Consider the following 25,853-nt stretch of genomic DNA (forward strand, 5'->3'; position numbering starts at 1 on the left):
ATAATCACCACTCAATCTCCCACTGGCCCACTTTCATTAGAATAACATAACTTAGAAAAGACTTACAGCTTATAACACACAGTAACTTACAGCACAGTAACTTAGAGCAAACTAACTCGGAACACACCTGCAACAGTACACCAGTACATCAAGTTATAGCAACACTATTATAACACACTTATAATGGCTGAGAAGAGGAGAGGAGAGGAGAGGAGAGGAGAGGAGAGGAGAGGAGAGGAGAGGAGAGGAGAGGAGAGGAGAGGAGAGGAGAGGAGAGGAGAGGAGAGGAGAGGAGAGGAGAGGAGAGGAGAGGAGAGGAGAGGAGAGGAGAGGAGAGGAGAGGAGAACTAGGCCTAGAGTAATATTGAGAAATGGATTCTGCCTCACACACAAACACCTTTCCGGAGCGCTGTGAAATTAATTTGCCAGGGAGTTTGAGTAGAGATCGTTTGGTAGAGAGCGAGGAAAGGAAACAGGGGAGAAAGGAGGAGAAAAAAAAGAGGCGACCTTTACGGCCTCCAGTCCTATCGCTTCTGCGGCACTACTCTGGCCTCTCAGGACGAGAGGGGAAGGAAAGGGCCCTCTCTCTCTTTCTCTCTATCCCTCCATCTCTCCGTTCTCTGTTTCCTCCAGTCTGATTGCATGTCCCTGAGACCTTTAAGGGGTTGTGACGACAGCATAGTGTGGCTTCTATGGCCAACACAGAGAGACATGTCCCCTTCACTTCACACTGACTGGGGGTGTCAGGTCTGTCAATCAACACCCAACCACCTCCTACCTAAACCAACAACAACCCTCCCACACACAGACACACGTTCTCCAGGCAGCATCGTTTTAATTGGGGAGAGAAGGAGAGGAGAGAAGTAGGGAAGGAGAGACGGAGGAGAAGAGGGAAGGAAGGACGTGGACTCCTCTACCCGTCTGACTTTGATGAACAGTGTAGCATTAGACGAGTGGAGAGACGTCCCCTCTCATCTAAACCCCTCCGTCGTTCCTCATTCACAGCACACACACACACACACACACACACACACACACACACACACACACACACACACACACACACACACACACACACACACACACACACACACACACACACACACACACACACACACACACTCTCTCTCTCTTCCACACACAAACTCACTCACATTCACACAGACTCGCAGGGAGTGATGCTTGCCTTTGAAGTCGGCACGGCAGCGCGTTCAAAGCCAGAAGGAAGGAAGGAGGAAGGCAAAACGGGAAAAAATAAGGACACTTGAAGGTGAATTAGATTTCCACATCATTTACCCCCCAACACATACCCACGCTACTCTCGCAAGTAACCACATGCTTTTAGAACTACTCCCCGACCGACGCCACACACACACACACACACACACACACAGACACACACACAGACACACACACAGACACACACACACACACACACACACACACACACACACACACACACACACACACACACACACACACACACACACACACACACACACACACAAACACAAACACATACAAACCAAATCAGACACCCCATCTTACCCCAACTCTCTGTCTCTGCCAATTTCAGTGTAAGCCTGAGAGAGTTCCTGTATGCTGTTTAATCAAGTGTCTCCTATACACTCATAGAATTAGTGGTGACTTGAGGAACACTGGAGATGCTCAAGGAATCCCTGGAGGTACTTAAGGAACCATTGCTAGACAAGGGATGTACATTTCCTTCCTGTTTGTCTGTTCTGTTGTATTGTTATCACATGTTAAGGTTGAACACTGACAGTTTTGTAGCTTCAATGAGGCTAACAGAGGTGTATGAGTACCTCAAGAGCCTATGCAAATCCCAATGTTGGAAGAGTTACCACTTTATTACTACATGTAATCAGCAATGTTGATATTATTCATATTATACAGTATTTGAATATTCAATAGGCATTACATTTCAGGGAACATTTTCATTTGCAGTGTACAAACTTGATGAACAAGAATGACATTTACTCTAAAGGGTGGCCAAAAAGAACTATCTGAAAGCCATAGCTCCAATAAGCCACACCTCCAATCTTCTGATAGGCTGCCACCTCTACAATATAGTATTAAAAATGTTCAAAACGGAACCCCTCCCATCACAAAAAGGTTCCGGTTTGAACCTTTACACAGGGGTTTCTCAAAGACCTCAAGGAACCTTTTTGAACTGGAAAGGTTCCCAATGTGTGGCCATTTTTTTTAAACCACAAAAGGTTCTTCCAGGGTCCTTTACTTCGAAGAGTGTACTCTGGCTTATGTAAATTCATGCTTGTATATAGGGTACCATACATAAACGACTATTGCGAGCCACATTCTCTATACTTGTGTGTGTTTGTGAGATATGTATATGAGTGTGTTGGAGCTGGCTACAGGCCACTAGAAGATGCTCTACTCTATAAGACTAACTGTAAGTCGCACTGGATAAGAGAGTCTGCTAAATGACTAAAATGTAAATGTCAACAAGAGGCAGTAACATTGCTGAATGGATTGAGAGAATACAATGATACACTGTAACACTAGAATGAAGTTGAACTCTTGAGGGGGAGGCGGGATGGCATTTATTGGGATGACTCGTGCACTGGAGGCAGCTCTGCAGGGTAGTCAGTAACTGGCACAGCCATAAAGTCATAAAACCTTCACCCTAACCTCAACCACACTGCTAACCTTATGCCTAACCCTAACCTTAAATGAAAAAGCTTATTTTTGTTTTCATACATTTTTACAGTATATAGTCAATTTTGCCTTTGCAGCTGGACGATCTAGTGGAAATCGCTCAGCTCTGCCTACAGGACAAGATTATTCGCAATAAACGTCAACCTGCAGGCTTGGCTAAACTCCTCTGTGTAAAAGTTACAACCACAGAATTATACTTTAGTAATTTAATAAGATCTATATGGTTACAACAGTCTCCAACACAAAGTTCCGGATGGTGTGTGTGTGTGTGTCTGTGTCTGCGTGTGTGTGTATCATTAGGTTTAGTTACCAGTCTGTCTTTCCTCTCCAGATAATTAGGGACAGTGCAGAAGAAGGGCAGACCACCCACAATGCCGAGCGTGCGTCAGACAGTGCCAGACTAGGTTGTCAGACAGTACCCGGGTTGTTCCCGAAGGCTCAGAGACTCCTACGCCCATCTCCACTCACCTATCCCATAACTCCTCGCTGCGGTTGGAGAACTAACATAACCGTAAACATGGATAAAACTTACTCAATCCTGTGATCACACCATATGACAGATATCCTCTCTCACCCAAAACAAATCATCAGAGACAGACAACTTCCCCCTGTCATTAAAGACGTCATCATGACATCTAAACTAACTACGGCTGGAGGGAGAGAAAGAACAACTTGATAAGAAACTAATCATAACCTGTGTAACTCAATTCCAAATGATCTGAGTTCATCCCAGGCGCTGCATTCCTCCTCCCCGTCGCTCGTCTCTCTCTCCAACTTTGTCACTCTCTCTTTCCTCTTTCATACAGACGCCTTGGCAATTTTTCCAGACAACAAATAAGCCATTATGTGGCAATAATGTGTGTTGTAATGGATGTGCTGCCTTAGAGGAGCAGTCTGGGTGCCATTAGCCCAGCGCTGCCTGCCTCTGCTCCCTGCCTTCAGTCCCTGCTCCGCTCTCTCTCTCTCCGCTATCACAGCCTCGAAATTACCCCTCGCTCACACTGTTTCCACGAACGCCACACATTAACATGTCCTAATAATGCAATAGCTTTAAAGCCATTTGTTTGTTCTGCTGCTTTTGTCAGACAGTGGGGATGGGTGGGACGTGGGATAGAGAGAGAGGGGGGGTTAAAGAAAGATGAAGTGGGCTAGTTAGAGACACAGTCATCTGTAACTCTGAAGTGGATTGGCTTCCCCTCTAGGGTCTGGTTCCTCTCAAGGCTTCTTCCTTCCACAGTATTCACACATTCACTACTCAGCACACCAGGGTCCAAGATGAGGGCTTTACTGGAGGCCTGAGCTACTCAGGAATTATCCAGCCAAACAAGTGGCGTTAACTGTTCAATTCTTACAGTTTTTCTGAAAGCCACTTTGTGTGAATGGTCTAAAGTTTTAGAGTAATGTGTGTGTGTGTGTGTGTGTGTGTGTGTGTGTGTCGAGAGGCAGCGGTGGAGCTTCACTCCGAGCCCTTTTGCCTTTCTCTACTGCTCCTCTAATTGCTTTCAAGAGCGCTCCATAGAGGAGCAGAGAGGAAGAAACAACATTGAAGAGGGAACACTAAAACACACCACTCCCGTCTGACACACAAAGAGGGAGAGAAGGAATCACAGTACGATGACAAAACACACACAGACACAGACGCGTTTCATATAAAAACACACACACGCTTGACCGGCCTGGTATTTACTGAGGTAACTAGGTTTCTGCTGGAGGTGGGAGGGTTGAGAGAGCCCTGGATCCTGCTGTCTCTGTGCCTGGGCCTCCCGTCGAGCCCTGCACACCCACTGACACCGTCACACCCGCTCGCACGCTATGCATTATTAAACAAATATAACGTTAAATAAATATGCAAAGTTAACCAGGTCAACCCGTGGCAGTGCAGCACGGCTGGGCCTGCAGATTAAATGTGATCATAGGGTGCGCTATGTACGGTTGTCGTGGAGACAGATGTGATGATGCAAGCTAAAGCAGTAATACAATGCAAATGTGCTTCCTGCTCTGGATGTAATTGAGGAAGACTGAGGGGAGGTGTCAGAGGAGGAGACAAGCTCACCTTCTTCTATTGGATTAACAACCACAGCCCCAGGGTACAGGAGACAATGAGAACACACAGGGAACACACAGGGAACACACACACACACACACACACTCCCACACAGGGAGGGAGGGGAGAGGAAACAAGTGCAGGGTGAAATAAACAGGCATTTTAAAGCATACTCAAATATACACCTTAAAACAGTGGGTTAAGAACAACTTTTGTGCTGTGAGTGTTCTTGAGATTGCCCAATTTACAAGACCTCCCCCCACAGACATACACAAGGGGGGTTGAAAGAGACAGGGCTCAGCTGTTGAGAGGCTTTATCGATGGCAGATAGATACAAGCTTCTCAGGACCTGTTGATACTGCGAATGGGGGCCCTATTTGTGGCACTACCGGACTGGAGAACAAAGCTACTGCATTATACTGGCACAGACTACCTTGTCACAACTACCACAGTCCGACTTATAAAACTGGACGAATGCATAGGAGGGAGAGAAAGAGACAGAAAAAGAGAGTGAAAGAGAGAGACAGAGAGAGAGAGAGAGAGAGAGAGAGAGAGAGAGAGAGAGAGAGAGAGAGAGAGAGAGAGAGAGAGAGAGAGCGAGAGAGAGAGAGAGCGAGAGAGAGAGAGAGAGAGAGAGATGGAAGGAAGGAAAAAGAGACAGGCTCAAAAAGAACACAGGAAGTGGAAGAAAGGAGACAGAATAAGTACAGGGGAGAAAAGCCTAGCAGACAGAGAAACTGTGTGACGAAAAAAAAGACTGAAATGAAAGACTAGTATAGAACATTATCAAAGCCAGGCCAGTGTTCTCACTCTCCCTCCCTCCCTCCCTCCCTCCCTCCCTCTCTCTCTCTCTCTCTCTCGCTTCAGACAGTCAGAAGTGTCTGTGATTGAAGTGGTTCGTAAACTACTGGAGATGGTAGAGCAAGGCAGAGTCTGTGTCTGGGTATTAACCTCCCAAAGTCACCTGGGAGAGGACGTTTCACTCGCTAACAACACAACACATCATTGGTTGTTCGTCCATGGCCTATCCCCTGACTGAATAGACGGTCACTTTACTGAAGGACAGACAGCAAGAGCAACAGGTAATAGAAAATTAAGCTCGGCCAGAAAGTGAAAACTGCCAGAGGACTAAAGACAATCTAATATATTGGGAATAATTTCAAAACCACAAAATATGAAATGAACAGAGAACCGCAAACCTGATTTCAAAAAAACAAATAAAGCAACACCTCACGGCACAACGCCTCTCCCCCATGTGACCTACTGGTTGTGTGTACTGACATGTATGTGGAACTGATAGATGTAAACACACACACTACATGTTCATGTTTTTAACTGTATTCAAACTGTAAAGTCTTTTGTCTGTGATGTCTTTTTCGTTATGTGTCGGACCTCAGTAAGCCTGGCTTTTGCCATTGGCGTCTGCTAATGGGGATCCTAATCAATCAAATCAAACTATGTGAACTCTCTGCCTCTGAACAACAGGTGTCACCCTTGGCCCTGATCCAAAGCACACCAACACCTCCCCTCCCTCCCTCTTCCTAACCTTCCCTCCTCCCCATCTGCTCCTCTCCTCCCCCCGTCCTCCCGCTCTCCTCCTGACTTTCCAATTCTCTCCTGTAGCCTCCCTGCCTCTCCAACCTTCTCTCAGAGAGGTGTCCTCCATTAGCGGAACACAGTGAGCCATGCGTCTTGGCTGTTGTATAATGGGCATTCATGTCCATGTTGTACTGGATTAACACCATTCATTCTGGCTGAAGCTGCACACACACACACACACACACACACACACAAACACACACACACACACACACACACACACACACACACACACACAGGACCAGGCCTTGTAGTGAAACAAAAACAATTAAACCAAACTGAATGGGTATTCATGTAACAGGGTTGCTTATGTTTTCACTTGCCACTACGCGTTTCAATTTGTATTTATTCTGATAGGTTGGTTAAATCTAGATGTCGATAAGGTGTAATGGAATTGGCTACGCTTGCAGATAGGGGAAGGTCGCGAACGTCAATTCTTCCGATTCTGATATTTACATGCAAGCGGTAGATCACCTTCTCGGTCTCATAAAACGGCTGCTCAAGCACACACACACACACTTTACACATACGCATGCATTGACCCACATTCGCACGCACACACAAACACACACACACACACACACAGATGTATTTCCTATAAAGCTGCCTGCTATATATAGCGTCCAGCAAAACAGTTGTAATCTGGCCCAAATCAAATTGTATCGGCCGGCTGGATTTACGCTGATACATGGAGCTCACAGGAGATTTCCATCGGGTAGAATGGCTCATTCCCCCGCCATTTTGACTCCAAAATGACACATTACTTACCATTCATTTCTATTGGGCACAAAATGCAGTGCATTTGGAAAGAATTCAGACACTTTTTCCACATTTAGTTGCGTTACAGCGATATTCAAATATGTATTAAACCGGTTTTTTCCCTCATCAATCTACACAAAACACCCAATAATAACAAAACAAAAACAGGCTTTTAGAAATGTTTGCAAATGTATTAAAAATACAAAACTGAAATATCACATTTACATAAGTATTCAGACCCTTTACTCAGTACTTTGTTGAAGCACCTTTGGCAGAGATTACAGCCACAAGTCTTCTTGGGTATGACGCTACAAGCTTGGCACACCTGTATATGGGGAGTTTCTCCCATTCTTCTCTGCAGATCCTCTCAAGCTCTGTCAGGTTGGATGGGAGCATCGCTGCACGGCTATTTTCAGGTCTCTCCAGATATGTTTGATCGGGTTCAAGTCCGGGCTCTGGCTGGACCACTCAAGGACATTCAGAGACTTGTCCTGAAGCCACTTCTTTGTTGTCTTGGCTGTGTGCTTAGGGTTGTTGTCCTGTTGGAAGGTGACCCTTCGCCCCAGTCTGAGGTCCAGAGCGCTATGGAACAGGTTTTCATCAAGGATCTCTCTGTACTTGGCTCCGTTCGTCTTTCCCTCGATCCTGACTAGACTCCCAGTCCCTACCGCTGAAAAATATCCACACAGCATGATGCTGCCACCACCATGCTGCTGACACCACCATGCTTCACTGTAGGGATGGTGGCAGGTTTCCTCCAGGCGTGACGCTTGGCATTCAGCCCAAAGCGTTGGTTTCATCAGACCAGAGAATCTTGTGGTCTGAGAGTCTTTAGGTGCCTTTTGGCAAATTTCAAGCGGGCTGTCATGTATCTTTTACTGAGGAGTGGCTTTCATCTGGCCTCTCTACCATAAAGGCCTGATCGGTGGAGTGCTGAAGAAATGGTTGTCCTTCTGGAAGGTTCTCCGATCTCCACAGAGGATCTCTGGAGCTCTGTCAGAGTGACCATCGGGTTCTTGGTCACCTCCCTGACCAAGGCCCTTCTCACTTGATTGCTCAGTTTGGCCCGGCGGCCAGCACTAGGAAGAGTCTTGGTGGTCCCAAACTTCTTCCATTTAAGAATGCTGGAGGCCAATGTGTTCTTGGGGGACCTTCAATAATGCAGAAATGTTTTGGAACCCTTCCCCAGATCTGTGCCTCGACACAATCCTGTCTCGGAGATCTACGGACAATTCCTTTAACCTCATGGCTTGGTTTTTGCTCTGACATGCACTGTCAACTGTGGGACAATATATAGACATGGGTGCTGCCTTTCCAAATTCTGTCCAATCAATTGAATTTACCACAGGTGGACTCCAATTAAGTTGTTGAAACATCTCAAAGATGATCAATGGAAACAGGATGCACCTGAGCTCAATTTCGAGTCTCATAGCAAAGGGTCTGAATACTTATGTAAATAAGCTATTTCGTTTTTTTATTTTTAATACATTGGCAAACATTTTTAAAACATGTTTTCACTTTGTCAATATAGGGTATTGTGTGTAGATTGGTGAGGAAAATGTTTTATTTAATCCATTTTAGATTAAGGCTGTAACGTAACAAAAGAGGAAAAAGTCAAGGGGTCTGAATACTTTCCAAATGCACTGTAATCCGAAACACAACCAAAACAAACAGCAAATGCATCCAAAAAGTTTGAGTCACAAGCTTGATGTAGTCATTGCATGCTAGGAATATGGGATCAAATATTACATTTTTGACTACTTAAATACACATAAGTGAATTTAACCCAATACTTTTGGTCACCTAAAATGGGGGGACTATGTACAAAAAGTGATGTAATTTCTAAACAGTTCATGTGATATGGATGAAGATGCCCTCAAATTAAATCAGTCTGCACTTTAATCTCATAGTCATTGTACCATTTCAAATCCAAAGAACTGGATTACAGAGCCAAAACAACAACATAAAGTGTCACTGTCCCAATACTTTTGGAGCTCATTTTATAAACCAAAAAAGGCTCAAGATATGTGGGAACTCCTTCAAGACTTTTGGAAAAGCATTCCAGGTGAAGCTGGTTGAGAGAATGCCAAGAGTGTGCAAAGCTGTCATCAAGGCAAACGGTGGCTGCTTTGAAGAATCTAAAATCTAAAATATATTTTGACTTGTTTAACACTTTTTTGGTTACTACATGATTCCATATGTGTTATTTCATAGTTTTGATGTCTTCACTATTATTCTACAATGTAGAAAAGAAAAAAAAGAAAGAAAAACCCTTGAATGAGTAGGTGTGTCCAAACTTTTGACTGGTACTGTATATGTACATATAATAGTGTGTAGAGACAGTATGGACAGAATATTAATAGAAAAGGTATGTACAGCAATAGGTATATAGGAAGAGCCATGACTAGGATACAGTATATACATATAAAGTGGGTAAAGCAGTATGAAAACATGATCATACTGCCTGTGTGTGTGTGTGTGGTGCTGGTGAGACTACACCACATCCAATCTCCACATCAATCAGCACCCAGCTATAAGGCAGTGTTTGAGAGGGTTTATAGACAGATAGACAGGAGCCGTAATAACAGACCCATTCTTCCCCTATAGACCATGTCTGGATGATATTGGGGTCAGAGGGGATGTGAGGGGAGGGGTAAGGGGGAGAGGAGACAAGGCGAGAAGAGAGAAGCCAGGGCATGGCCAGAATCCTATGCTTGGGTGGCTGCCTAACCAGAGCTGGCTGGATACGGTCACACTCCGAAGGTCAGGAGAGGCTGCGAAGGAACAGCTCTGAGTCGCACACTCCATGCTGCTGGTGACAGTCCCTGTCCCCCTCCGTGTCAATGTGTGTCGTGGTGACAGTCCCTGTCCCCCTGCGTGTCAGTGTGTGTCGTGGTGACAGCAGATAAGTTGGCATTAATTGGCCTCTTTACAGACATGATTTCACACATCATCTACACGGAGACTGAGACGAGTCCAAAGAAAATCCCAGAGAAAAACATTTGTCAGTCCTGTAGACACTAGTAGATAGTGAGGACACAGGAGTAGGCTATATTAAAGGAACATTTCATACCCAGCACCACCCCAACATCAACAGATGTGAAAATGGTTCTCTGTTCTGTAGTAAATAAAATACAGGAAAATAACTATTTCCAATGACATCATCGGTGTGCATCGTGTGATTTTAACCAATTATGAGAAGGCATTGCCTAAGCATTGCCTAAGCATTGCAATTGCTTATTAATGACCTAATAATTGCTCGATGACGTCATAGAAATGCGCCATTTTCACATATGTTGATGTTGGGGGTGGTGCTGGAGATGATGAATTTAAAGTTTAAAAAAGAGATCCTTTCTGAGACACCGTACAGATAGAGTGCACCCTTCCATATGCCTGTATGTATGTGAGGTGTGTTTGTGTGAGGTACTTAAGAGAGACATGCCTTGCAGGTGTGGTGGCCGTCCCAGCAGGCCGTACGGTGAGCCTGCGGTGTGTGTGCGGTGCGGCCTCGGAGGCTGCGGGCGTCGCCAGTCATGGTTGGAGGATAATTAAATGCTTCTTAAAAAGATTTAAACATGCTGTTTTCTAAAGCTTGCATTGTTTCAGCGTTCACCATATGATTTCTTGTTGCACACTAGGACGGGAGCGGCAGTGAGACTATGCATTAACGCTGCCGGTGGTGTCCGTGGATTAGTGCTGAGCGATTAGCGTTTTTTTTAAGGTCAGTTTGGTTTCGGTTCGATTATAATAAAAATGATCACCTTTTTTTTTCGATTTTGGTTTAGATAAAAACAAATTGACATTAAATGCACTATGCATTATGTGGGGTGAATGCTGTAACAACACAGAATAAAACAATGAATAAAAGTCCAATGATGGTCGTGACTGTCCATTTACTGCTTATCACTTATTAACCATCATTACTTTACTTTAATAAAATATTTCCGTTGTTGTGTGTTACATTTCTTTTATTTGATGACTATTATTTCATTCCAAGTCATCGTCTTTATAGAGCTGCTGCCTGTGCTGTCTGACAAAATTGCGCATTGAGCTCACAGAAAGAAAAAACAAAACAAATGGAACTCAAATAACTGAACCGACATCAGTCAATTAGTTGTTTAAAAATGGAAAAATAACAAATGTTTAATCGCTCAGTGCTAGTGAGTGTGTGTTGACATGTTACAGTTACAGAATCATCTCCTGCACAGAGAGCATTGTGGGAAACTGCAGAGAAAGTGGCACTGAGCCAGTACTGTAATGTTGCTGTGTGAAGTCAACTGTGAGAAAAGCATCAAGCAGTCCAAATCTGGGTGTTTGAGTGTGTGTGTTCAGCACTCCTTGATGCTCCCCTCGACACAGATCGAAAAACATTCCCAGTCACTTTCCCCTGCAACAACCCAGTCTTTAGTGTGTTGTCTGAGAGAGAAAACACCTCTAATTGTGTTTCTATCTGGTGAGCAGTAGTCAAACTCCCACAATGCACTGCCTGGTGATTGACAAGGGCCGCAGCTGCACAGCCACTAGGGGGCCACTGTGGGACGGGCTCTCTGTGGGGAAGGGGTTAGAGGTCAAACTACCAAAACATCTCCCCTACACCCCTGCCATACGCGTATAGCCCCTATAGCCCCTAGACCTAGATCCATACCTTCCCAGCTCCAATCCGTAGCACCCTGTATAGGCAGCCAGCAGCACAGGCCTGGACTCTAGTAGCCCTTAGCACACAAAGAATAGTAACATTTCAATCAAAGAGAGAGCAGAGAGAGAGAGAGACAGAGAGAGAGCGAGAGAGAGAGAGAGAGAGAGAGAGAGAAGAGAGCAAGAGAGAGAGCGAGAGAGAGAGCGAGAGCGAGAGAGAGAGCAAGAGAGAGAGCGAGAGAGAGAGAGAGAGAGAGAGAGAGCAAGAGAGAGCGAAGAGAGAGAGAGAGCAAGAGAGAGCGAGCGAGAGAGAGAGAGAGAGAGCACGAGAGTGAGAGAGAGAGCGAGAGAGAGAGAGCAAGAGTGAGAGTGAGAGCGCGAGAGTGAGAGAGAGAGAGTGAGAGCGAGCGCAAGAGTGAGAGAGAGAGCGAGAGAGAGAGAGAGCGCGAGAGTGAGTGAGAGAGAGAGCGAGAGAGAGCGCGAGAGTGAGAGAGAGAGTGAGAGTGAGAGCGCGAGAGTGAGTGAGTGAGTGAGTGAGTGAGTGAGTGAGTGAGTGAGTGAGTGAGTGAGTGAGTGAGTGAGTGAGTGAGTGAGTGAGTGAGTGAGTGAGAGAGAGAACAACCTGAGTACCCTGCTGGTACAATGGAGCTGCACCAGCCATCCATAAGGGCATCTCTCCCTTCATCCCTCTCTCTTTTCTCCCTCTTCTACTTCATTCTTGCTGTCCCTCTTACTCTTTCTACACCCCCTTCCTCGCTCACTCTAACCCCCCCTTCTGTCGCTCTCCCCCTCTCTCTCCTCTCTCCATAGCCTCAGACCACGAGGAGCGAGATGCAGCAGCAATCCGTCGCTAATTCCCGCTCAGTGTTCATGAAAAATGTATAACGCTGAGACTTTGGGGAAATGCAGATTGGCGCCGGGACTTGCACAAGCTCCGCTCTGCATTAATGGAACATTATTTTCACCCCCCCCCCCCAGCCTCTCTCCTCTCCTCCCCTCACCACCTCTAGCACATCCCTCGCTCTTTCACTCTTTCCCTCTCTCTGTCTCATGCTCTTATGATTCCTTACAGGCAGGGAACATACAAATTGCGGCGAAACAAATTTGGTCGAGCTTTGCCATTAAATGTTTTCCCCCTCTCGCTCTTTCTCTCTCTATCAAAAGCCATAGAGTACTAGGTCTTAGATTAGGCTTTTCTCTCATCCTCCACCCCTTCGCCACAACCCTGCCTCTTTCTCATCCACAGCCCCCTTGCATCACCAGCACAGCAAAACACAGTAATATTCCATTTGTTAGTGGAATATTAGGAGCTCAAACAAACTGTGGGGTAGTCTGTGGTGTGTGTGTGTGTGTGTGTGTGTGTGTGTGTGTGTGTGTGTGTGTGTGTGTGCGTGCGTGCGTGCGTGCGTGCGTGCGTGCGTGCGTGCGTGCGTACGTGCGTGCGATTACGCATACCACCAATAAAACAACATTGGTAAGAAGTTGTATTTTTGTCTCAAGAAAGACATCCAGGCGTCAGATCCAGAGCTTAATGGATCTAATGGAGAATGTCAGGCAGGAAGTGTGCGTGCCGGGGAAGACAAATGTTGTCAACCACTAATAACCTAACAAGTAACAATAGGCACTTATGAGATGGTAATAATATCACAATAACACCATCAGGACAATTCACTGCGTATCTCATGCATATCCTTCCTCCCGAGGAGGTCGCTAGTCCCCCTCCCCATCCCTGTCGCTATAGCAACCCTAACAGTGTGCCCAACTTCAAAGACAGATGTAATTTCAGACTTCCAACAGCCAGTTTGAGTGGTGAGAATATTTCGATGCGGGCGCTAGCTGGCAGGCAGCTGATGATGAATTATAAAAATATCCAGGAAGGTTACGAGGTGGACTGAACCACTCCTGGGGGGAGAATGGTAGAGAGGTGGACTGAAAGACTGCTGTTGGGAAAATGGAGGAGAGGTGGACTGAACCATTCTGGTACCTCTCCTGGGGGAGGTGGACCGAATCACTCTGATACCTCTACTGGGGGGGAGTATAGTATATTTAGAGTACGACCAGAGAGGATATCACTGGTACCTCTGGACATAGCCTGCTATTCCCTGCTGAAGAAAACAAGAGAGAGGGGGAGCGTGGTAGAGGAGATAAGGGTACTATCTCCATCTTCATCTACCTCTCTCACAAAGACAACTGACTCCACCCCACACCCAGCCATCCCATCTGGGATTCCCCACACAGACAAAGGCAGGAACTGAGAACATGGCCTATTACCCAAGCCAGTAGTGTTAGTATGTCCCTGTACTCTAGTGAAATACATACACTGCTGCCATACCAGCTGGAAGGGGATTGCTTTTTCACTTGTTCTCCTGTGTGTGTGTGTGTGTGTGTGTGTGTGTGTGTGTGTGTGTGTGTGTGTGTGTGTGTGTGTGTGTGTGTGTGTGTGTGTGTGTGTGTGTGTGTGTGTGTGTGGTTCTCTATCCGTCCTCTTCTTTCATGTCACCTCCAGTTTACAAGGCGTTAGTTTTACACCAGCCCCACTCTGACATTCACACACATGCACGTATGTTGGGCAGTCTCCAGATGTTCATACCGTCTCTGTACCACACTGGTGTATACGGTATTACCCAAAGTGCACACACGGGGTGCTATTTCAAAAAATGTACAGTTGAAGTCGGAAGTTTACATACACTTAGGTTGGAGTCATCAAAACTCGTTTTTCAACCACTCCACACATTTCTTGTTAACAAACTATAGTTTTGGCAAGTCTGTTAGGACATCTACTTTGTGCATGACACAAGTCCAACAATTGTTTACAGACAGATTATTTCACTTAGAATTCACTGTATCACAATTCCAGTGGGTCAGAAGTTTACATACACTAAGTTTACTGTGCCTTTAAACAGCTTGGAAAATTCCAGAAAAAAATGTCATGGCTTTAGAAGCTTCTGATAGGCTAAGTGACATCATAAGAGTTAATTGGAGGCGTACCTGTGGATGTATTTCAAGGCCTATCTTCAAACTCAGTGCCTCTTTGCTTGACATCATGGGAAAATCTAAAGAAATCAGCAAAGATCTCAGGACAAAATGGTATACCTCCAAGTCTGATTAATCCTTGGGAGCAATTTCCAAACGCCTGAAGGTACCACGTTCATCTCTACAAACAATAGTACGCAAGTATAAACACCATGGGACCACGCAGTCGTCATACCGCTCAGGAAGGAGACGCATTCTGTCTCCTAGAGAAGAACGTACTTTGGTGCGAAAAGTGCAAATCAATCCCAGAACAACAGCAAAGGACCTTGTGAAGATGCTGGAGGAAACAGGTACAAAAGTATCTATATCCACAGTAAAACAAGTCTTATATTGACATAACCTGAAAGGCCGCTCAGCAAGAAAGAAGCCACTACTGCAAAACCGCCTCCACGATTTGCAACTGCACATGGGGACAAAGATCGTACTTTTTGGAGAAATGTCCTCTTGTCTGATGAAACAAAAATAGAACTGTTTGGCCATAATGACCATCGTTATGTTTGGAGGAAAAAAGATGAGGCTTGCGAGCTGAAGAACATTATCCCAACCGTGAAGCACGGGGGTGGCAGCATCATGTTGTGGGGGTGCTTTGCTGCAGGAGAGATTGGTGCACTTCACAAAATAGATGGCATCACGAGTAAAGAAAATTATGTGGATATATTGAAGCAACATCTCAAGACATCAGTCAGGAAGTTAAAGCTTGGTCGCAAATTGGTCTTCCAAATGGACAATGACCCCAAGCTTACTTCCAAAGTTGTGGCAAAATGGCTTAAGGACAACAAAGTCAAGGTATTGGAGTGGCTATCACAAAGCTCTGACCTCAATCCTATAGAAAATATGTAGGCAGAACTGAAAAAGCGTGTGGGAGCAAGGAGGCCTACAAACCTGACTCAGTTACACCAGCTCTGTCAGGAGGAATGGGCCAAAATTCACCCAACGTATTGTGGGAAGCTTCTGGAAGGCTACCCGAAGCGTTTGACCCATGTTAAATAATTTAAAGGCAATGCTACCAAATACTAATTGAGTGTATGTAAACTTCTGACCCACTGGGAATGTGATGAAAGAAATAAAAGCTGAAATAAATCATTCTCTCTACTATTATTCTGACATTTCACATTCTTAAAATAAAGTGGTGATCCTAACTGACCTAAGACAGGGAATTTTTACTTGTATTAAATGTCAGGAATTGTGAAAAACTGAGTTTAAATGTATTTGGCTAAGGTGTATGTATTCTTCCGACTTCAACTGTATATACAGTGTATATATATATATATATAATTTTTTACGCACACAACAATTTAGGCAACAGGGATCTTGATCCAGGAGGGGATTGAATGTCTAGATTGAATGTCAATCCCAGGAGGGGATTGAATTTCTAGAGGGGATACAGTATAGAAACCCTCAAAGTTACAGAATGGACTGAAAATGGCAGCCATATTGGTCAGGGAGAAATCCAAGCCCATCTATAATTGGAATAAATGGCAGTAGAGGCATAATTATAAAAGTAAGGCATGTGATATATCAGAAATTGTGAAATAGTATTACTGTCAACTTAAAATATTGTCAAATAATTATAAATACACTTTGTACGGGTTTTACGCCAATGTTCTGTATAAACAGCCTCTAAACTATATCTAAACAGACCATAGACTCTGGTTGATTCTCTCCTCTAGATGTGTGTTCTCTCTCTGTTCTGGGTAGTAGTTACAGCTCTCTCTCTCTCTGTTCTGGGTAGTAGTTACAGCTCTCTCTCTCTCTCTCTCTGTTCTGGGTAGTAGTTACAGCTCTCTCTCTCTCTGTTCTGGGTAGTAGTTACAGCTCTCTCTCTCTCTCTCTGTTCTGGGTAGTAGTTACAGCTCTCTCTCTCTCTGTTCTGGGTAGTAGTTACAGCTCTCTCTCCCTCTCTCGCTCTGTTCTGGGTAGTAGTTACAGCTCTCTCTCCCTCTCTCTCTCTGTTCTGGGTAGTAGTTACAGCTCTCTCTCCCTCTCTCTCTCTGTTCTGGGTAGTAGTTACAGCTCTCTCTCTCTCTCTGTTCTGGGTAGTAGTTACAGCTCTCTCTCTCTCTCTCTGTTCTGGGTAGTAGTTACAGCTCTCTCTCTCTCCCTCTCTCTCTCTGTTCTGGGTAGTAGTTACAGCTCTCTCTCTCTCTCTGTTCTGGGTAGTAGTTACAGCTCTCTCTCGCTCTCTGTTCTGGGTAGTAGTTACAGCTCTCTCTCTCTCTCTCTGTTCTGGGTAGTAGTTACAGCTCTCTCTCTCTCTCTCTGTTCTGGGTAGTAGTTACAGCTCTCTCTCTCTGTTCTGGGTAGTAGTTACAGCTCTCTCTCTCTCTCTCTGTTCTGGGTAGTAGTTACAGCTCTCTCTCTCTCTCTGTTCTGGGTAGTAGTTACAGCTCTCACTCTCTATAGTGGCTTGCGAAAGTATTCACCCCTCTTGGCATTTTCCCTATTTTGTTGCCTTACAACCTGGAATTAAAATGGATTTTGGGGGGGGGGGTTGTATCATTTGATTTACACAACATGCCTACCACTTTGAAGATGCAAAATATTTTTCATTGTGAAACAGACCTAGAAATAAGACAAAAAAACTTAAATCTTGAGCGTGCATAACTATTCACCCCCCAAAGTCAATACTTTGTAGAGCCACCTTTTGCAGCAATTACAGCTGCAAGTCTCTTGGGGCATGTCTCTATAAGCTTGGCACATTTAGCCACTGGGATTTTTGCCCATTCTTAAAGGCAAAACTGCTCCAGCTCCTTCAAGTTGGATGGGTTCCACTGGTGTATAGCAATCTTTAAGTCATACCACAGATTCTCAATTGAATTGAGGTCTGGGCTTTGACTAGGCCATTCCAAGACATTTAAATGTTTCCCCTTAAACCACTCAAGTGTTGCTTGAGCAGTATGCTCAGGGTCATTGTCCTGCTACAAAGTGAACCTCCGTCCCAGTCTCAAATCTCTGGAAGACTGAAACATGTTTCCCTAAAGAATTTCCCTGTATTTAGCGCCATCCATCATTCCTTCAATTCTGACCAGTTTCCCAGTCCCTGCCGATGAAAAACATCCCCACAGCATGATGCTGCCACTACCATGCTTCACTGTGGGAAAGTGTTCTCGGGGTGATGAGAGGTGTTGGGTTTGCCCCAGACATAGCGTTTTTCTTGATGGCCAAAAAGCTAAATTTTTATCTTATCTGACCAGAGTACCTTCTTCCATATGTTTGGGGAGTCTCCCACATGCCTTTTGGAGAACACCAAAAGTCTTTGCTTATTTTTTTCTTTAAGCAATGGCTTTTTTCTGGCCACTCTTCCGTAAAGCCCAGCTCTGTGGAGTGTACGGCTTAAAGTGGTCCTATGGACAGATACTCCAATCTCTGCTGTGGAGCTTTGCAGCTCCTTCAGGGTTATCTTTGGTCTCTTTGTTGCCTCTCTGATTAATGCCCTCCTTGCCTGGTCTGTGAGTTTTGGTGGGCGGCCCTCTCTTGGCAGGTTTGTTGTGGCGCCATGTTCTTTCCATTCTTTAATAATGGATTTAATGGTGCTCAGTGGGATGTTCAAAGTTTCTGATATTTTTTTATAACCCAACCCTGATCTGTACTTCTCCACAACTTTGTCGCTATCCTATTTGGAGAGCTCCTTGGTCTTCATGGTGCCACTTGCTTAGCAGTGTTGCAGACTCTGGGGCCTTTCAGAACAGGTGTATATACTGAGATCATGTGACAGATCATGTGACACTTAGATTGCACACAGGTGGACTTTATTTAACTAATTATGTGACTTCTGAAGGTAATTGGTTGCACCAGATCTTATTTAGGGGCTTCATAGCAAAGGGGCTGAATACATATGCACGCACCATTTTTCAGATTCTTAAAAAAAAAAAAAAATTAAACAATACATTTTTTTTCATTTCACATCACCAATTTGGACTATTTTGTGTATGTCCATTACATGAAATCCAAATAAAAATCAATTTAAATTACAGGTTGAAATGCAACAAAATAGGAAAAATGCCAAGGGGGATGAATACTTTTGCAAGGCACTGTATGTCTGTTCTGGGTAGTAGTTACAGCGCTCTCTCTCTCTCTCTCTCTCTCTCTCTCTCTCTCTCTCTCTCTCTCTCTCTCTCTCTCTCTCTCTCTCTCTCTCTCTCTCTCTCTCTCTCTCTCTCTCTCTCTCTCTCTCTCTCTCTCTCTCAAGTTGGCCTTAAACTGTTCCCCTTGATCTGAGTGGGTGCTACAGTCCACTCTCCTCCTCCCCTCTCCTCTCCTCTCCTCTCCTCTCCTCTGGTGTGAGGGGTAGTATAGAGGCGCCAGTAGAGCTGAGCTGTGTTTGCTTAACCAGGTTCATCCCTCTCTGTTTCTGTCTTGCCTCACTCTGAAGAAATGAAATATATATATAGTGTGTGTGTGTGTGTCCTGTGTTAGGGTTCAGCAGAGCGAAGGGGATAGGTCCTGAGTTTACAGTCTTCCTCCACAGATGAACAGGCTCACCCCTGACCTGGACTGATGCTCTGCTACTTCCTGTTGCACACAAACACACACACACACACACACACACACACCAGACTGATCACTAGAAATAGACAGTGATTTCAAAAAAGGTCCCCTTATATGCCTTCAGCAACATTTTTTTAAACAAGTGTCCAGCCCTGAACTGGTGCTGCTCAGAGCCAGAGCGTGCTGCTCAGACCACTACGCCAACACAGTTCACAATCATGATACTTGATGGTAATAGCACATCGTTTAGAATTATTTTATTTGAAGCCTTTCCCAAACCATGACCCTAACCTTATCCACTCAGAATGAATACCTAAACTTAACCCTTTGAGTTGTTTCTAATTTAACCCAGTAACTACGAGGAATTATCCCTGTAACCACGCAGAATTAATTCGTGGAAAATAGAGTTCACCCATAATACGTCGAATTTTTAAGGGAAACTGTGATATCTTGTTGCACACACACACACACACACACACACACACACAGACAGACACACACACACACACACACACTTAATTCACTTACACACGTACACAAACACCAGGGTTTATCTGCTTTTGGCGGATAAAAAAAAATCGAAACGCCGAGAAATAAAAATGGCGCTGGCAAATTGTCCAGGAGAAAAATAAAAAATCCCATTATGAAATTATGGTTTTAAGCCTACTCATTGTCGGAAATGCCAGTCGATGGAAATACATTTGACTGGTCATGCTTAACAGTCTATAGATTCATTTGCATCATTTCATGGAATTAAATTGGCGAGTGTGTACAGTATATTCTTTAGATATCTTATTTATCACACACGTACTGCATTCAGATGGCCTTTGAGCGGAAAATCTGTCAGACAGTGTAAGAGCTACAGCATCTCGAACAGCAAACGCATAAGCAACGGAAGGCAGGCTTCATCAGCGCGTCACACCACTTTGCAATGAGCTGGGGGCAGTATGCACTTTGAAAACGTATTCTTAATTGTTTGAAACCTGAACGTTTTACTACATATTATGAATTTCTTACCTTGCTTCAAAGTAACCTAGCCAAAATCAGACGATATCCGTGGAGGAAATTATTTTATATAAACTTTCTTTCGTTGTCCAGTAGCCAAAGGCACAATCCTAGTCATACTAGCAACCCATGCTAGTTGTTGCATACTAGATCTCCCCTCTTTCTACATTTGTAACTGATATTTCCATCTCTGTCACATGAAACCGCTCGCATGTGCGGTGCGCTTCGACAACAGTGTTTTCCCATTCGTTGTATTATGGAACGAACACTTGCGTGTAGCCTACTGCCTTGTGCGCATTGCTGCGCTTATAATGTGAAAGAATAATAGTTTATCAACAGTTTAAGCTAAACGTTAAGCTAAATCTGTTGCTTAAAAAATATATATGGTTTTGCCTAGGCCTACTGGATGTATGAATTTGGGCTCTATCTTCCCACAACTGTCCCAGAGTCTGTTTGGAACAGGCTATTTCTTTCTCATCAAGCTGACCAATAGAACAGGTCAACTTTTCTACTATGGGGGATAGTAAATTGACATAGGCTAGTGATTTTGCTGTTCATTACTCATCTTGTTGGCTGAGGAAAAGGAAATGTGGACAGATATTCTAACGTCTTCAAAGTACGCAAACGAATTTGGTACGAAATACTGCACACAGTCGCATCCTCAACTTGCATGTTCTGTTACTATGAATGACCATAATTGAAATGTGATTTAAGTCATTCTGAGCGCCGTGGGTGGACGCCCTAATCAGGTTACCCACCCAATGCATATGGGTCCGGTCAATTTCTCAAATGTCCGGGCAAATTACAATGCTGCCGGTGTCCTGCGCCACAATTTCCTAAAGGAAACCCTAACACACACACACACACACACACACACACACACACACACACACACACACACACACACAACAACCCAATACTCGACAATCAACCACCTACTGGTGGACACACAAGCAATGAATCCTTGATGCAGAGGGACTGACGCCAAGCTAAACGCTGCGAAACAAGCTCAAGTAGTAACCCTTCAGAAGCAAGTCAGCCAGGGTGCCTTTTAAGTAAAGCCAGGTTCACATGTCTGGCCTGGAGCAAGACTTGGGTACAAAGTGTGCGACAGCAGCCATGTGTGTGCACAAAACATAGAAAATATGTCTGCATGAGTTCAGCAAAATGCACTTGACAGAATATTGATTTTAGGAAAATACTGTGTGTGTAATATACAAACAATAGTGTTTCTTTTCTAACCCTTGTACAGTATTTGACAGTAGACTAAGAGTAGGCAGCAGAGGAGCAGTTTAACTGGGTAGCTGGATACAGTATGATGCACTACTCCCTCTGTCCCTTCCTCCCTCACTCCCTTTATCTCCCTTCCCAGCATGCAGTGGGGTTGAGTGGGCCACAGTGCAGAGCCTTAACCCTTCTGTGACATTACAGCTCTGAAGAGAACACAGGGAGAACACGGCGAGAGAATAAGGAGCAGGCATGGCATGTTCCTCTCTCACACACACACACACACACCATGGGTGGGAGGACTGGTGCCACACACACACACACCATGGGGGGGAGGACTGGTGCCACACACACACACACACACACAGACTGAGGGGGAGTGTGCATGTGTGTGTGTGTGTGTGTGTGTGTGTGTGTGTGTGTGTGTGTGTGTGTGTGTGTGTGTGTGTGTGTGTGTGTGTGTGTGTGTGTGTGTGTGTGTGTGTGTGTGTGTGAAGTGTGTGTTTAAGGAGCAGGGGTATCGGCCTCCCCAGCTGCGCCCTGTCAATCATGATCCAGGCAGCAGTGGGAAAAACAGAGGAGAGGAGGAGGGAGAGAGAGAGAGTGGTCATTCTATTTTTCTCTTTTGTTTCATGAAAGTCTGGCTGAGACCACCGCAGTCGGAGCATCACATCACCATGTGTGTGTGGAATGTGGAAGTTGTGTGTTACTCACATTGTCTAGGATTTGAAGAAAACATTACACCTAAAACCTACACATTTCATACAACTTGTGATTCAAAGGTGTCTGAGTCCATTTTGCCTCACTTCTCCCTGCCCCCCCCCCTCCCCCCTCTCTCTCCCACTCTTTCCACATGGTTCGCCTCCACTCCCTGTCACGGAAACAGTACAGAGCAGGCTGACTGCTTGACTGGCTGGCTGTCAGGGGAGGAGAGGAGAGAGCAGGGCAACATGTACTGACTGGAACGGCAAGGCTACAGTAGGCAGCGTGTGAAAGCTCAGACTAGACTAGAGGAACAGGCTTCACTGGAGCACAGCCTCAGGTGTCAGGGCTGGAAGCTGCTCTCACAAGGTAGAGATCAACCCAACACCACTGCGAAAAGTGAAGCTAAAAGTGAATAAGTGTCCAGGCTTGAGTAGATGCGCGCGCGCACACACACACACACACACACACACACACACACACACACACACACACACACACACACACACACACACAAAGAGTAAACCAACGCATGGGCGTTCTAGAAACAAAATACACCTGCCAAACATCCCTGCAGATTAACATCTAGTCTATCTATTTCTATGGTTGGAAATAGTCCAGAAATTGCTCTGAGGCGAAGCTGGGATTAAAGCAACATAATGTGTACTGATGTGATGTGCCTGGTAGTGTAGTGAAGGCTGAGCTGAGACACTCTGGGTACACACTGACACATCAACGCAATCTCTCATTTACAAAAAAACCTTTCATGATGGAGGTTCAGAGACATAGAGAGGAGAGGGAGGGAGAGGGGGAATGCTTCAAGAGAGAGAAAGAGAGGGACAATGTTGAGAGAGCTAGGGAATGGCAGTGAGATATTGGATCAGAGAGAAAGAAAGGAGGGTGATAGAGAGAGAGAGAGAGGTAAAACAGGCAGCATGTGACAGACAGAGACAGCAGAGGGTTACGCTTCCGTAAAGAGGGAGACGGTTAAAAGAGAGAGAACGAGAGAAAAGCGGGAGATGATAGGGACAGAAAGAGAGTAAATGAAAGAGAGGAAGAGAGGAAGAGAGAAGGGAATGTGAGCCTGATGGTGCCTGTGTTGAACTACATCCTCCATCTTGACTAGCTGAGAGACTATTGCACTGACAAGGGTCATTGTAATTCAATCAAATGAGTGTATAAGGCAGGATCCAGCTCAGAATATTACCCTAGCACACCTGTTCTCTCCTCTCCCTTCCTCTCCGCTCCTCTCCTCCCCTTTCCTCCCCTTTCCTCTCCTCTGCTCTCCCCTCCTCTCCCTTCCTCTCCTCTCCGCTTCTCCTCCCTCCTATCCTCCCATTTCCTCTGCTCTCCTCTCCCCTCCACTCCCTTCCTCTCCTCTCCACTTCTCCCCCCTCCTCTTTTCTTCTCTCTGCTTCTCGCCCCTCCTGTCCTCTCCGCTTCTCCTCTCCACTCTAACAATACTTAGTGTAGCAGAGCCTGCCCATTTCTACTTATGTAGGCAGTGCACACACAACAGAGTGGCGTAGTGTTAATGTGGGCATTAGATCTGAAATGGGCAGTGAAATCTAGGTCTGCCCTCAGAGACTGAGGGGGAAGAGGAGCCTGAAGGGAATCGGATCGTTTGATTGAAGAGCGTAGCTCTGATCCCACCCTGAGTGACAGGGCTCTCCACCAATCCTGCACTGACAGCTCAGGGAGCACAGAGGAAGCGGAGGGAAGAGAAAGGTTGCAGTGTGCACTGTGTTTTTCTCTTCCCCCTCTGTTTCTTTTATTAAACACAAATACAATTTGTGTTTGCATATTTTACGCACTCAAATAAGGGGCCTTTTTTTTTTTAAGTGACACTCCTATATGACACTTTAGTAATGGTGGGGATTGTCTGGGAGAGCTGTCACTCACCGGGAGGCTGGAGGGGCGGTCCTGCGGGATCAGACCCATGTCCTCAAGGTTGGCCTTCCCAGAATTCCCTGGGACATGCTGCTGACTCCTGGTGCTGCCTCTGTAGCTCTCCTGCGGAGCCTCCTGGAGAGAGAGAGAGGGAGAAAGACAAAGAAAGAGAGAAAGAGAGAGAGAGCAAGAGAGCGAGAGAAAGAAGAAAGAGAGAGGAGAGAGAGAATGAGAAAGAGTGGAATAGAGTATATAGAGAGAGAGAAAAAAAATGATGGGGGAGGGAGGGTTTGACAGAAAATGACATCATGCATTAGAGTGTGTGTCTCAGGGGGCAGGGGTCTGAGGAATGAAGCAGAGCTCTAACAGCGGCTTTGCACATGATGAATTAAAATGAGCTAGCCTCCCTCCATGTTTAAACCAGCTGTGAAGGAGGCTTGAATGCCTGTCAAGCTCTGAAACCTCAGGGACAGTGTGTGTGTGTGTGTGTGTGTGTGTGTGTGTGTGTGTGTGTGTGTGTGTGTGTGTGTGTGTGTGTGTGTGCGTGCGTGCGTGCGTGCGTGCGTGCGTGCGTGTGTGTGTGCGTGTGCGTGTGTGTGTTAGGTATACAGGCAGAGTGGAGCTGAGCGTCCCCCAGTCAGACAGTGGACCAGATAGATAGAAGTAAATAAAGGACAATAATACCAGACTGTAATTAGGATTTAATTGAGTGCTGCTGGACACACAAGCGTGGGCGAATCTATTGTCACACAAACGCATACACCAAAACACCCCATCAACAGTAGTCTATTCCACCAAATCTGATATCTTGAGAAACACACCTTCACCCTGTCCCCCAAATAGTTCTCTCTTAACTATAATCACAACCATATTAAGTCTGTAAACCAATTTACTTTCCAGAGATAAAAATGTAATATTCTAATTTAGTTCCTTTCATTGAGTAGTCAGCTCATCCTACATGGAGTTCAGTTATCAGACAGCCACCAGGACAATGGAAGGATGCTTCTATCCGGGCTACAGGATTACCTCTCTCTCTGCCGGCACCACAAACACATCGTCTGTACAATCTCTTGACATGACTTAAGTGGCTCTGAATAACCTCAGGAGGTCATTCACCACAACAGCAGCGAGGCCGAGGATTCCCAAACAATAGACGTGGTTCTATATATTTAGTACTATGGTGGTGAAGCCTATCGACATAGAGCCTCCCTGGACGGGGCACTAGGCAGGCCTGGGTGTGTTGTTCGACCAGGGTACACTCTACTCTACACTGGCACCATGCCAACCTACAAGCTTTATTACATCCCACGCCAGCGGCAAACCTTCATTTAGCACGATGCCCCTTACACAAATATACAGCTGTTCTCCCTGTAAAAACACACAGCAATGTTCCTTACACAAACACACAGCACCTCCCAAGGTAAACAGAGACGAAAAACAGGGGAAGTCATCCACTTGAAAAGTATTTAATGCAGACATCCTGAGACTGGTCTGGCCACACTCACCACTCCACTAGTGTACACACTGGCAGATAGACAGACGGACACAGGCACACACGCATCACTACATTCACTTTACTGAAAACACTAGTCAATTATTTAGAGAGAGAGAGAGAGAGAGAGAGAGAGAGAGAGAGAGAGAGAGTGTGATATGTATTTACTCGAATGGAATGCTGTGACAACTGGGTCAAAGTAACATTAGGCTCGTGTTTAAGTCCTGACATGATCATCTGCTTTTACTGTTGCTATAGACAGAAAGAGAGAGAGAGAGAGAG

At 45.3% G+C, this 25,853-nt stretch overlaps 1 protein-coding gene across 4 annotated transcripts in view; it reads right to left on the reverse strand.

Moving 5' to 3' along the window:
• LOC106610785 (AT-rich interactive domain-containing protein 1B) overlaps positions 1-25,853 on the reverse strand; it is a 229,244-nt gene that overhangs the window by 137,328 nt on the left and 66,063 nt on the right. For all 4 annotated transcript variants that reach the window (XM_014210359.2, XM_014210355.2, XM_014210357.2 and 1 more), the window contains exon 4: positions 24,092-24,214. In XM_014210359.2, the coding sequence (XP_014065834.2) occupies positions 24,092-24,214 (123 nt within the window). The remainder of the gene's footprint in view (positions 1-24,091; positions 24,215-25,853) is intronic.

This window comes from Salmo salar, chromosome ssa09, assembly GCF_905237065.1.
Source record: "Salmo salar chromosome ssa09, Ssal_v3.1, whole genome shotgun sequence".
Classification (NCBI taxonomy): domain Eukaryota; kingdom Metazoa; phylum Chordata; class Actinopteri; order Salmoniformes; family Salmonidae; genus Salmo; species Salmo salar.